This window comes from Anolis carolinensis, chromosome 4 (genome assembly GCF_035594765.1).
Source record: "Anolis carolinensis isolate JA03-04 chromosome 4, rAnoCar3.1.pri, whole genome shotgun sequence".
In the NCBI taxonomy this organism is placed as follows: Eukaryota; Metazoa; Chordata; class Lepidosauria; order Squamata; family Dactyloidae; genus Anolis; species Anolis carolinensis.
This window is the reverse complement of record NC_085844.1, coordinates 32550551-32564902: the sequence shown is the minus strand read 5'-3', so window position 1 is coordinate 32564902 and position 14352 is coordinate 32550551. Positions and strand designations below refer to the sequence as shown.

The following is a 14352-nucleotide window of genomic DNA, read 5'->3' as shown; positions in this document are numbered from 1 at the left end:
CAATTATGGAAGAGAAATAAATAAAGAAGTGGTATCTGTTAACTTCCATATTGTTGGCCCAAATATTAAAGGAGCTAGGATACTGATTTCTATCTGCAAAATTGAATAACTAATTCAGATAACCCCTTTAAAGTTATAAAGCCTGGAGCAGATCCTCTAATTCAATAACGTGGAAGGCACCAGGTGATATACAGTAGAGTCTCACTGATCCAACATTCACTTATCCAATGTTCTGGATTATCCAACTCAGTTTGCCTCCACAGCTGTTTCTCTAGGCAGCAAGGATTGAATTTTTTATGGATTTAATTTCTGACAATGTTGTTATTGTAAGTTCATTTTATGCAATTATATCTTTATTTGTAATCAATTTGTTAATCAATGATTTTTTAGTCAATGTTTTCAATATATTGTGATGTTTTGGTGCTAAACTCATAAATACAGTAATTACTACATAACGTTACCGTGTATTGAACTGCTTTTTCTGTCGATTTGTTGTAAAACATGATGTTTTGGTGCTTAAGTTGTAAAATCATAATGTAATTTGACGTTTAATAGGCTTTTCCTTAATCCTTCCTTATTATCCAACATTTTTGCTTATTCAACATTATGCTGGTGCGTTTATGTTGGATAAGTGAGACTCTACTGTATCTAATTTTATAACTTGAGCTAACTGATGGAAGAAAGGTTGCATTAATTACATAATTTCAATATGAGAAACAAGCAAAATCAAAACAAGATTACAGCAAAACTTTGGTTTTGCTTGTATGATACGATGATACAGGGAGAAAGGATATCCAAAAATCCTCTCTTGAATATGGGAACATTGCTTCTAGCTCAGGACAAGTCCTGCTGATTCTTTTTGTAAGCAAGACATAAAAATGAAAAGGTTCCCAATTTCAGGATCTTGCTGCTTGTCAGCTTAAAATACTCATTGGGCAGGAGAAGGGGCTGTCATTGGAGACTGATCTATAAGAATCTCTTCCCTTCCCCAGTTTTGTGATTCTTTCTATACATATTTAAAGTAAATAACTGTTTGTTGGGAGAAAGGAGTACAATTTTTAGAGATGTTTCTGTTCTTTGTACTGATAAAATCATAACTTTTCTTTGTGATGATTTAAAAGGCTTTTGTAGAAAGAAGTTTCAATTCCAGGAATCATAGCTGGTCAGTATGTCCCTGCATGTACATCCACTTGTATGAGATTTCATGAGTTCAGCGTGAAGGGAAAGCGTTAAATCTCTCCATGTCTGGTATAGAAGCCCAGTTCTGGTTCTATCCTCTTGCAGTTGCAGTTTCATTTTTAAATAAAGAAATACACATTTCATTGCACAAGGACCACACACATGTTATTTAGAAACTCACACATGGGAACGGGATTAGCACCCACATTCCAACAATAACATCTTGTTTCTTAAAGAGCTTGCCAAGGGCAACAGCAATAACTTCAATCAAACTTGTGTGGAGGCGTGACTGGCATTAGGATTGGAGATTTTGCTATGCGTGGAAACATTTAGGACTGCATAGTGTCACTCTCGATTTGATCCTGCTTGAATGACATTCATTCTGAAAATGAATTGAATTCTTTCCACCCTTTTGTTTGTATGTTACAGTACTGATCTTGAAAAACCACATGCGCTGCGATATAAATATAACTGAACCTCTCATTCTCATAAGGATGTGTCAGATAAAGACCTCATATCATGTATGTTTTGTGCAGTGAGACTGAAAATAGTCAAAATTTTGGAAAAGTAGTGAATTTATTAATAAAGAACTGGTTATATATCAGCTGTATCCCAATCAGTGAAGACAATCTATAAATTAATGCTAGCAAAAGGAGAAAAAAGAAGACTTATTTGATATGACATGGGAATCATTTGTTGGTTATATGTATCAAAGCAATGGCAAATTTAAATCAAGTGAAATTATGGGTTAACAACAAATATCATTATAATAATATGCAATGGGAGAGCTTGAAAAATGCAGCCACAAGAGAGTTATGTTTTTGCAGTCTATTATAAATTGGAGAAAGGACTAGAAAGGATGGGTGGTGAGTTTGGAACAAAGAAGGAAAACATGTTGTAACGGTAGTAATATATTATGAAATGCCTTGAAATGAACAAACAAATATCTGAATGTAAAAGTGTAAAGTCAAGACAGTCCTATTGAAAGAGCAATGATATAAAGTTCAAATTCTTTAGGGGAGACACTATACTTCTCCATGTGATATTCTCTATTAGGAATGTGTGTGTGTGTGTGATGAGTATGCCTTTCTCACTATTGTTATTCCTCTTTTCTACTTTTCCTTGTATCTTATGAAGTACTAATAGCAATAAAACTTTACCCATTACTGATATTCAGAGGAGTATTCGACCAAATTGAAAGGTGTTTGAATATTTTTGCAGGGATGTAAGCATGCTCATTGAAACAAACAGAAAATTAAATGTACTCTTATTTTTTAAATGTGTTTTAAACTCTGTGGCGTTTATCTTCCAAAGGTTGGCTGGAGGAAGACAACCAGTGGATAACCCAAATAGACAGACTTCAGAAGCTGATTGACAGGCTGGAACAGAAGGTGCGTGTGTTATAATAATCCCATTCCCCTTTGCTTCATGCCCTCCTTCATTTTTCTTTAATAGTCTGTGAAATGTTCTTTGCTATGGAGTCAGGAGAAGTTGATAAGAGAATATATACTTTTTCTATAACCCCTCCAAACCTGAACATCTCAACTGTGCCAAAAGAAGGAATATTTTAGTCTCTATCCATCAGCACGTATTTGATTTTTTGACTTCCCATTCCTAATTCTTAAAGGTTTTGGGAACTTCACCATGCCAGTGGCAACTGGCAAGTATGAATTTCTGCCAATAATTTGAATGGATACATCTCACTATTCAGTGAACTGCTGCCACTCATATCAACATTGTGGAATTATTTGCTTTTCAGTTATAATGAGATATTAATCCAAAGCTGTTACATATGGTGTATAAATACTAGTAGCTATGAAAATGTGTTGCTTAACATACCTAGGGCTTCATTGGTCCTGCTGCATTGTGTAAGGCCCACAGTAAAGAGGATGCCAATATTTAAATTAACTCCGCAGTGACGATCATTTCACTGCCTGTTATCACATGGTAACTTTATAACACAATTATCACTTGTTCTAAGACAGTACACTTCAGTGGGTTGCAACCAATTCTTTCATTCAGATATCACAATGCTACAACTTGTGGAGATCACATTTTCCTACTTGTTTGTGTGTCTGATCTAATGTAATGCAACCCCAGTATCTACTGACAACATGTTCCAAGGCACACACACAGAGCCTATGAATCCCAAAACTGGATAACAGCAAATCCTATTCTTTGACCATTTTTGAAGCATATCATAGAACCATACTGGAGGACCTAAAGAGGCCCACACACACTTCTAGGTGGGAATATTTTTAGAGCATGGGTAAGTGTAACTGTGGATATTAAATATGTTGATAAGGACCACAAAAGTTGTTATATAAACTTTTCCACAAAAGTTGGATGTTTCTTGTGTTGGTTGTGTCAGTTGGTCTGCCAGCGATTGTGCTAATGAAGCTTGAGTATGTTTTCCACCAACATAATATTGGATACAACCCAGCTGAAGTTAGCATCACTTGCAGTGAGATTATACCAGAATTTATTTATTTTTGGTGTGTTCATTTTTTTACTGTGACATCTAAGATACCCTTTTAAAGTATGCCCATGCCCAACCTAGCAAGAATGTTTCCCAAATACCTCTCCCAAAATATAAGATCACTCTTCCTAAGTCCATAAAAGTTCTACAAAATCTTTTACTCAGTATTCATGTTAGCTTTTAACAAAACAAGGATTTGTGATGGTTTTACTTTTTAGAAATTCCAAGTACAATTATGGTGGCTCTAATAGCTAATTTTTTGTGGGTTTTTTTTTTCTTTTTTTGCCTTTCTACTTCCTACTGTTGACAAGGAGTTAAAGCTTGAACCACTGGAAGAAGAGATATCAGATGGAGACACTAAATCTGTAAGTCTCTTTCTTCCCATTGTGAATTGATTATGGTTCAGCTTCAAATACTTATTGAGGGAAAATGGCAAGAAATTAAAGACAGCCTTCTACATTTGCTGGGATTGGGGACATAGGTTCTAGTGAAAGTGAAAAAACATGAATAAAGAATTATTATGTTTACCTGGGAGAACACCTCTCTGTGTATTTCTAGATCTTCTAGCATGACCCTAAGATCAACTGACACTTGGAAGCTAATTATAGAATCACATTGGAGGACCAAGAGATTCCTAGAGAGAAATCTCTATATCCTCCAGTATGATTGGAGGAAGTTGATCATAGAGCCACAAGGGAGGATTTATAATAATAATAATAATAATAATAATAATAATAATAATAATAATAATAATGAAATGATCAGCAAATGAGTGCAAAAAGTCAAGAACTGGACATCGCCTGGTAGTGATCAACTTCATGGATTTTGGCTCAAACATCTGATTAGTTTACATGGAAAAATGGCCCAACAATTCAATGAGATGCTGCAGAAAGGAAGTATCAGTGAATGGCTAACAACTGGAAGAACATACCTGATACAAAAGGATCCAGCAAAAGGAGCAGCACCAGGAAACTACAGGCCAATAACGTGTCTGCCCACTATGTTTAAACTACTGACTGGCATCATAGCTGACAGAATTCAAGACTATCTTGAAGAAAAAACATCTTGCCAGATGAACAGAAAGGCAACAAACGGAAAAGCAGGGGCACAAAAGACCAGTTATTGATTGACAAAATGATTTTGGAGAACTGTAAGAGCCGAAAAGCTAATCTTCACATGATGTGGATTGACTACAAAAAGGCCTTTGACTCACTCCCACACAGCTGGATCATCAAGTGCCTGGACGCCATCGGGATTAGTAAAAACGTTGGCACCTTCATTGAAAACATGATGGAGCACTGGAAAACTGAACTGTTTGTTGGAAATGAAAGCTATGGACTTGTCAACATCAGAAGAGGAATTTTCCAGGGAGATTCATTGTCCCCTCTGCTTTTCATTATTGCCATGATCCCTCTGTCAACAATCTTACAAAAAACAAATCTCGGCTACCAAACATCTAAGAATTCTCACAAAATTTCACATTTGATGTACATGGATGACCTGAAGCTATATGGGAAAACGGAAACTGAAATCCAATCTCTGACCAACACTGTCCGAATTTTTAGCACTGATATCAACATGGAGTTTGGTTTGGACAAATGTTCGACAGTGGCATTGAAGAAGGGAAAAATCATTGAAAGTGAGGGCATCAATATACCCAATGGCCAAACAATAAGGTGTCACCAGCCAGAGGCCTATAAATATCTGGGCATATTACAGCTGGACAACATCAAGCATGAACATGTGAAAACTGTGGTCAGCGAAGAATACACACAAAGGGTCAGAAAAATTCTCAAAAGCAAGCTCAATGGAGGCAACACCATCAAGGCCATAAACACCTGGGCCATACCTGTCATAAGATATACTGCTGGCATTATAAATTGGACACAGGCGGAATTGGACAATTTGGACAGAAAAACAAGAAAACTCATGACCATTCATCATTCACTGCACCCTCGCAGTGATGTTGACCGGCTATATCTGCCTAGAAGATCAGGGGGCAGAGGACTCCTACAAGTAAAACAAGCAGTCAAAGAAGAAGAACATGCCCTGGCAGAATATGTAAAGCAAAGTGAAGAACCTGCTTTGATTGAAGTCAAAAATCAGAAACTCCTCAAAGCGCAGCAGACAAAAAACCAGTACAAGAAAACCGCACTACAAACTAGAGCTGACAGCTGGCACAACAAAACACTGCATGGAAAGTTCCTTGACAAAACTGAAGGAAAAGCTGACAAGGAGAAGACCTGGCTCTGGCTCACGAATGGGACCCTGAAGAAGGAGACAGAAGGACTGATCCTTGCAGCCCAGGAGCAAGCCATCAGAACAAATGCAATCAAGGCCAAGATCGAAAAATCAGCTGATGACCCAAAATGCAGACTGTGCAAGGAAACCGATGAAACCATTGATCATATCCTCAGCTGCTGTAAGAAAATTGCACAGACAGACTACAAACAGAGGCACAACTATGTGGCCCAAATGATTCATTGGAACTTATGCCTCAAGTACCACCTCCCTGCAGTAAAGAACTGGTGGGATCACAAACCTGCAAAGGTTGTGGAAAATGAACACGCAAAGATACTGTGGGACTTCCGAATCCAGACTGACAAAGTTCTGGAACACAACACACCAGACATCACAGTTGTGGAAAAGAACAAGGTTTGGATCATTGATGTTGCCATCCCAGCTGACAGTCACATTGATGAAAAACAACAGGAAAAAATCAGCCGCTATCAGGACCTCAAGATTGAACTTCAAAGACTCCAGTGCAGGTGGTCCCGGTGGTGATGGGCACACTGGGTGCCGTGCCAAAAGATCTCAGCCGGCATTTGGAAACAATAGACATTGACAAAATTACGATCTGCCAACTGCAAAAGGCCACCTTACTGGGATCTGCACACATCATCCGAAAATACATCACACAGTCCTAGACACTTGGGAAGTGTTCGACTTGTGATTTTGTGAAACGAAATCCAGCATACCTATCTTGTTTGCTGTGTCATACAACGTCGTTGTGTCAATTATAATAATAATAATTTTATTCTTATATCCCGCCCCATCTCCCTGAAGGGACTCGGGGTGGCTTACATGGGGCCATGCCCGGGTACGACAATACAAGTCAAATAAAAACATTAAACAAATCACCAAACAAAAAAACTACAACATGATTAAAAACAGTCATAGAAAATCAATATACAAAATAATATTAAAATCACGATGTGAGTCAAAAGATCCAGGCCAAGGTGCAAAGCAATGTTGAATTATCAGGGAGGGATAATTACACAGCAGGAGTAATACTTAAAGTGCTGAGTGAATCCTAAAAACAATCCAGCAGGTAAGTAACATGATCCCACGGGGATCAGTCAACAAAGGCCTTCTGGAAGAGCCAAGTTTTCAGGCTCTTCCTGAAAGAAAGTAGGGTGGGGGGCTGTCTAATCTCCCTGGGGAGCGAGTTCCACAGCCGGGGGGCCACGACGGAGAAGGCCCTCTCCCTCATCCCCACCAATCGCGACTGCAAAGTTGGTGGAAGCGAGAGGAGGGCCTCCCCCGACGAGCGAAGAGGTCGTGCGGGTTCGTGGGGGGAAATGCGGTCTCGAAGGTAGGTGGGTCCCAAACCGTTTAGGGCTTTGTAGGTAATGACCTGCACCTTGAATTGGGCTCGGAAAATAAATGGCAGCCAGTGGAGCTCTTTAAACAGAGGCGTTGAAAGCGCCGTAATCTGCCCCAGTTAGCAACCTGGCTGCCGAGCGTTGTACTAATTGTAGTTTCCGAGCCGTCTTCAAAGGCAGCCCCACGTAGAGCGCATTGCAATAGTCCAGTCTAGAAGTAACTAAGGCGTGGACCACCATGGTCAGATCAGACTTCTCGAGGTATGGTCGCAGCTGGCGCACAAGTTTTAGTTGTGCAAAAGCCCTCCCAGCCACGGCCGACACCTGGGCCTCAAGTGTCAGCGCCGAGTCCAGGAGGACCCCCAAGCTGCGGACCTGCGCCTTCAGGGGGAGTGCGACCCCATCAAGCACAGGTTGCCACCCAATACCCCGATCAGACATACGACTGACCTGGAGGACCTCTGTCTTGTCAGGATTAAGTCTCAGCTTGTTCACCCTCATCCAGGCCAATACAGCAGCCAGACACTCGTCCAGTATCTGAGGGGCTTCCTTGGAATTAGGTGGAAAAGAGTAGTAGAGTTGGGTGTCATCCGTGTAGAGATGGCACCGCACTCCAAAACTCTGGATGACCTCACCCAGTGGTTTCATGTAGATATTAAAAAGCATGGGGGACAAAATGGAACCTTGCAGGACCCTACAGGTCAATGGCCAGGGGTCCGAGCAGGTGTCCCCCAGCTTCACCAACTGGGAACGGCCCTCCAGGAAGGACTGGAGCCACTGCAATGCAGTACCCCCAAGGCCCATCCCAGAGAGCCGTCCCAGAAGGATACCATGGTCGATGGTATCGAAAGCCGCTGAGATGTCCAAGAGAACCAGCAGGGTCACACTCCCCCTGTCCAGCTCTCTGCGGAGGTCATCCACCAAGGCGACCAAAGCCGTCTCGGTACTGTAGCCAGGTCTGAAACCAGACTGCGATTGGTCCAGAAAATCTGTATCTTCCAAGAACCCCTGAAGCTGGGAAGGAACCAGCTTCCTTGGATTTAGATTCCTTGGGACATTTTAAATCAAATCCAGGAATAATAAAATCTGCAAAGGTCAAAATAGCAAATATAGAGAGACAACTGTATTTGTTGGCAATTGACTGGATTGTTTTCATGTCAGGAACAACTGGAGTTGCTTCTGGATGAAGGTGAATAAATAGAAATGTACTAGTGGCAAGACACAGGTCCTCCTGTTCAGTAGCAAGGAAGATTAGCAAATAGGTATTCAGCCTGAATAAGGTTCCACTCTTGAAATCTTAGGTTTGCAATTTAGACATGCTCCTAAAATCAGAACTACGTCTTGATGATCAGATTTTGACTGTGGCTAGAAATGCATTTCCAGTTAAAGCTAGCGCATAAACTGTGCATGTACTTGGGGATGCCAGATCTGGTTTTAGTGCCTCATGCCTTGATTACATCCTGTTCAGATATATATGATTTTCAGATCAAGAACATAATACCATCCTATTCTGTTCAGTCATATATAACATGGAGTGCTGTATCCAGTTCTGAGCATTCCTTTATTGAAGATTGGATGTATTCAGAGGACAGTGATTAAAATGATAAATAGTGTAGAAAACGTTTTGTGAACATCAGTGGAGTGAGTTGGGTGTGTTTAGTCTATAGAAGTTTAATACCAAATATGGTAGCTATCATCAAATATTTTCAGGGCTGTTGAATGGTAGATGTAGGAAACCTATTTCCTGCTGTTCCAGAGGTTATGATCTGATTCAGGTTATAAAAAGATTCCAAATTTAACATATAGGAAGAATTACTTGATGGTAAAGGTTGTTTGATATTAGATCAGAATGTGACCTCTCTTCCACAGGAGTTTGGATGGGCATCTCAAGATATTTGAGCTGTAGACTCCTGTCGTTGCACAATGTGAGACAAGGCATCTCTTGGGCCTCCCTTTCAACTATACAATTCTGTGATTGTATGAAATAGCAGCCAAAACATTTGTCTAGCAGGCATACAGTGCATGTTTACTTTACTGATCACATTACTCTATTGTTTTTGTCAGCACATCATGATAGTTCAGCGCCAGATGTCGGTAATAGCAGAAGAACTAGAGAAGTTCCGATTTGCTCTGAAGCAGTATGTAGATATTGCCTCTTCTCAGGATGGATGTCTGCAGTGAGTACTGTACATTTATTTCTCTCTGAGGATTAAACTATTCAGATCACCGTTCTGGATAGGCACCAAAAGTCACTAATGAATGGATTCTATAAACACTTTGATATTATAACCCAAATGTAGTCCAATCTAGTAACCATAAAGTCTCTCTTCAGTTTCAGTAGGATTTAAATTACATATACAGGACAAATCACAGTAAACTAAACAATTTGGCAAATGGAAGCAGCAATCCATAACACATTATGAAATCCAGGCTATTAACATCAGTTAATAAAGTGTCTGCATAATGAGCTCCTCTTTATAACATATATTTAATATCATGTAGCCCTCTTTTCTTCCCTGTTGTCTCCCGAACTGAGAGATTTTTTTAACACCACTGGCATTGAAAATATGGTTGAGGGCTGGAAAAACACAGGTTTTGAGTGTTGGGACTGTAGCAGTAGGGCAGGGTTGCCCTCTAGCCTACTGTGTCTGCCTGCCTTAAAAAGGCAAGATGCTCCAAAATCTCTTACTGAGCATGTGAGAACAAGACACAGAAAAGAGGAGAGCAGCCTCACCAACTACCCCTAATATGTTCATATAGCAGAGATCTTTGTTTAGCCACCAAAATGAAAATAGTAACAGTGGAGGCTGGTGGAAGAAAAAAGTAATCTCTGGATGCATTTCGGAAAAATCAAAGTATTTTTTTACTCAAGCAAGGCTTTTCATCTGATATTACTTAACGTACTTATTGCTAATTCTGGATTGTTTCTTGAAACATGTTGACTTCCCTCTTCTTTTTTGTGGTGTAAGAACCTATTCCTATCATTTCCGTATTTTGCTTCGCTAAATGAGGTAAATTTATAAGCCCCATTGTACATATTTCATTAAGTGAGGCTGGTTCCACACTGCCAAATAACAATGCAGTTTGAACTGCATTATATGGTCAGTGTAGAATCATATAATGTAGTTCAATCTGTACTTGTAAGCCTCTTTGTACATATTTCAAGCTAATTTTGAGTAAATATTCTGTAAATTTCCAAGGACTGAAAGCAAAATAAAAGTTTTCTAAAGAATTTTGAGAGCATCACTTTTGTTATTCACATGCTGTTGATTCTTGTGACGGCTGCTAGCACCCAGGAGTATTTAAATTCCCCCTCCTTTCCTATTGCAGGGCAAGACTTTTTTTCTTTTTAATGTGCCTCTCTGTGGTATTTTAATCATTTATTTTTGTAATTAATGTTGTCATTTAAAGGCAGAAAACTATTATGTGTTTTATTTAAGCTGCAAAAAAGCAGGGTGTTGTTTGCTCTTGGCTTTCTCTGCCTCCGAGAACTCCCAGGCTTTGCTTGACTGATCACTACAATCTTGGAAATCGCATTTAGTCATTAAGGACTACATGCTGAGGAACAGATTCCTCTGTACAAATATTTGTGAAGATCAAATTCCAACGTTCAACTGCCACATATGCTGGCAACCCAGTTCCGAGGAATGGCAGCGAAATGATGAAACAATTAACTCAGACATACAGAGAGATAAGAACAAAATAAGCTAATGGATTATAAACCATCTTGATGCTAGTTCATACTATCCATTTTGTGAAGGTTGTCTCAAATGAACTAGTAGTGACTCTTAAAAGTAACTAAGTACAGTAACTGTATTATGTGTACTTCAGAGTATGACCAGAAAAATCTAATTTACCCTAACTGTGCAGCCAGTGAGAAAACCTGGTGTGCCTATCCTCTTGAGAATAATTAGTCTACTAAACATTTTCTATACAGATTGCTCATTCTATTCTTAATGTATTAGTGTTCATGTGAAATTGCCTTGGCCGCTGATATAAAAATGCAGTATCTGAGAACTGTTATCAACATAAAGGAAACAAAAGCATAGACATGAAAAAATGAAGAGATACTTACAATAAAGCAATGGTTGAGTTAGGAGCAATGAATTACCGTAGTGAACAAAAATATTTGCAAAATAATCAGTTGACATTACTCTTGCCTGATATGCTATATTTCACATGTACATGGTGCCACCTGCTGGTCCTTCTAGATTTGACAATTTGTTCATTTATCATAGTTATTTTCCCCAGAATAAAGTAAAATTTGACAGCATTCCACTGCTGAAGATCTACTTTCCAGTTCAATTAGAGGACCAACGCCCAAGGAAGCAGGCTTTTCTGCAAATCTTTCCAGTCAGCCAAGGATCCATTGATACAAATGTCTGCTGAGTAGGACAAGAAAAAAGAGATAGAAAGTTCTGGATACAGCTTTATTTGAAGCAAAGGATGGGATAGAAGGGACTGGGGCCATGGGATTCCCTGCCTCCGGTTGCTTGGTGATGGACATAATTCAAACTATCTGGATTCCTATTTACACCAATCAGAGAATAATTAATACTTCTAACCAAATTCATTTTCCTCTTAATTAAAAGGACCACATGGAAGGTATGCCTCTTTGAATTGTGTACTGTTCAATGATTTCTACATTTTGGTCGAATCACAAGAGGGAAGGTTGGGGCCCTCAACTAAGACTACTCTCTCTATTCCAGCTGGTGGCTCTGTGTAGGCAGGGTTTACACCATTTGTGTGAAACACAGAAACCACAATTTCCTGCTGCAAAACAGCTGCTGAGTTTTAGTCTCAGACTTCTTACCAGCTTTTGGTTTTAAACAGCTTTCCTGTAATGCTTGGGAATTGTGGTCTTTCAAAGTCCCTCTCCATCTTGTGGGCACGAGAAAGGAAGGGGAGCCTGCCTTAATGTCACTTGTTTTAGTACCAGATGGATTTCCCATTGTGTCTGAATCACCTGAGCCAATCACTTCTTCACTCTGGTTGGGTTGCCTATCCATCAAATTAATTATGTTCTCTCTCTTCCCCCCCCTAGTATTTCCATTCAGAAACTTTCAAGTGGATCCCACTTTGTTGTTTATGAATTCTGGGATGACAATGCCTGGAACAGGTATTCAAATAGCTGTGCACATTTTGATGACTCGTTTTTGAAAATGTCAGAATTTAATCTGTTGTTTTAAAAGCCAGGATCCAATGTAATCCTGACAGAGCAAGAAAAAAATGCTGTATCGTTGCTGCGGACTGACAAGTCCTGCGCCCTGGGAGGGAGGAAGAAGCTATCCTGCAATAAGAAGGCAGGCAGTCCCGTCACCTGACAAACCACAAATCCATCTGGGCATTTCCAGCATTCTTTGCACACTTGTGGGCTAATTAGTGGTCATCTTGGCTTAGAGCTGGAAGCAGCTTTGGTCAGATGCCCCGATAGCGTGCAACTGTGCTCATTGTAGGACCTAACTCCATTGAAACGTGTGCAAATTGTGAGAACCATCTGCCCAAGAAACATCGGATTCTCCTTGCTGAAGTTTGGAATATATGCAGTTTGTGCAACTCTACTGCCAACACTGGATCTAGACCTAGAAGTGAACGTGATTTTCCAAAAAGATAGATTATTTGTCAATATCATCTAGTTTGGTGGGGAAAAGCACATTTTAAACATATAAGCTGTTTATTCTGTGCTAATTTTCTACAGTAATTGATTAGTTAAAGGTCTGTATCACTAAACAGAAAAGAAATTTCCAAATACAGTTTTCTAGAAAATACCAAGTTTCTACTCTGGCTATGTTTAACCTTGAAATGTTATTCGGAATACTTGAATTGGCATATAATAGAATAGGCAGAAGCATATAAAAAAGAGGTGAAAGAATGCTATCAGTTCTAATAGATCTGAACACAATGAACACTGTGATACATCTGAAAATGACTCTTAACATAATATGAAAATATTTCAAAAGAGAAACGTTTTTCTCTTTGCTAAATTTCCAATTATCAAAGAAATGAGAAATTCGGGGACCGTCAATGGACGTTTTACTAGTCTTAGTAAAAAGCCTGAGTAGACTAAGACAAATCATAGGACCTCCACAGAGAGGCACCATCTTCTCAAACTGTTCTTCTTTAGCTATGCTTAGTTATCAACCATTTAATGCTAAGTACTTTTGAAATGAAAGTATGTGAGATGTTGCAAGCATAGACTCAGATAGTAATCATGGTCAATGCAGTTGTGCAGTTGTACAACAAATGTAATATAACAAATACATTGGAAACTTGTAAATTACTGACATTTTATTTTGAAGTGCAGACTGATACAGAAAGAGAAATGTGCCGTAAATGTCTAAATGTAATATTTATTTCTACAGACACCTGCAGACTAATTACAGCAAGACATTCCAAAGGAGTAATGTGGATTGCTTAGAAACTCCAGAGCACATAACAACAATGCTAGTGCCTGGTAATACCTGAATTTTATGTGAACAAACTCTTTCCTTGATCTCTTCCCACTGCACCTGTATTCCATTCTAAGGGGAACAACAAAGAAGCACCCCATTAAGGATTTTTTTTCTTTTTAGTCAGTTTGTCTGTCCATTACAATTAAAGATGCAACCCGTGGGCTATGCAAGTTCATTCAAAACCAAGACAATTTAGTTTACTTCCAGTAAAATTCCATTGATGCTTACACCGTGACACAGCGCCCTAAGACACATTTCCTTGCATATAAACTTTATTGAATATGGTGGAACCTGAATACAGCACTATCTATCGTAAATAGCAAACATATGCATGTTTGCCTCTACAACCCACTTTACAAAAATATGTTTATTAACTACAGATGGCTTTACAATTTAACACATGGATAGGAATCATGCAAATTGTATCCTCTCCCCCATTCAAACCCAGCCCCCAAAACACTGATACTGTCCTAAAATTGGATATAGAGAACAAGATGCTGGATTGAAAGGCACATCATTCATGGGCATTCTCTGGCTTGTAGAGAGCAGAGGGAGCTGTAGAGACATGCTCAGCTATATTCTTATATCTGGACACAAGAGACAGATAACCTGTGGGAAGTCTCCGAGGTCCTCGATA

General features: G+C 39.3%; 1 protein-coding gene across 3 annotated transcripts in view; it reads left to right on the top strand.

Moving 5' to 3' along the window:
- Positions 1-14352, top strand: part of necab1 (N-terminal EF-hand calcium binding protein 1) — a 51946-nt gene that overhangs the window by 36256 nt on the left and 1338 nt on the right. The window contains exons 8-12 of one of the 3 annotated variants that reach the window (XM_003219560.3): positions 2494-2570; positions 3970-4023; positions 9328-9440; positions 12308-12382; positions 13626-13717. In XM_003219560.3, coding sequence (XP_003219608.1) covers positions 2494-2570; positions 3970-4023; positions 9328-9440; positions 12308-12382; positions 13626-13717 — 411 coding nt within the window. The remainder of the gene's footprint in view (positions 1-2493; positions 2571-3969; positions 4024-9327; positions 9441-12307; positions 12383-13625; positions 13718-14352) is intronic. The other 2 variants (XM_008108407.3, XM_008108406.2) reach the window with 2 other exon arrangements.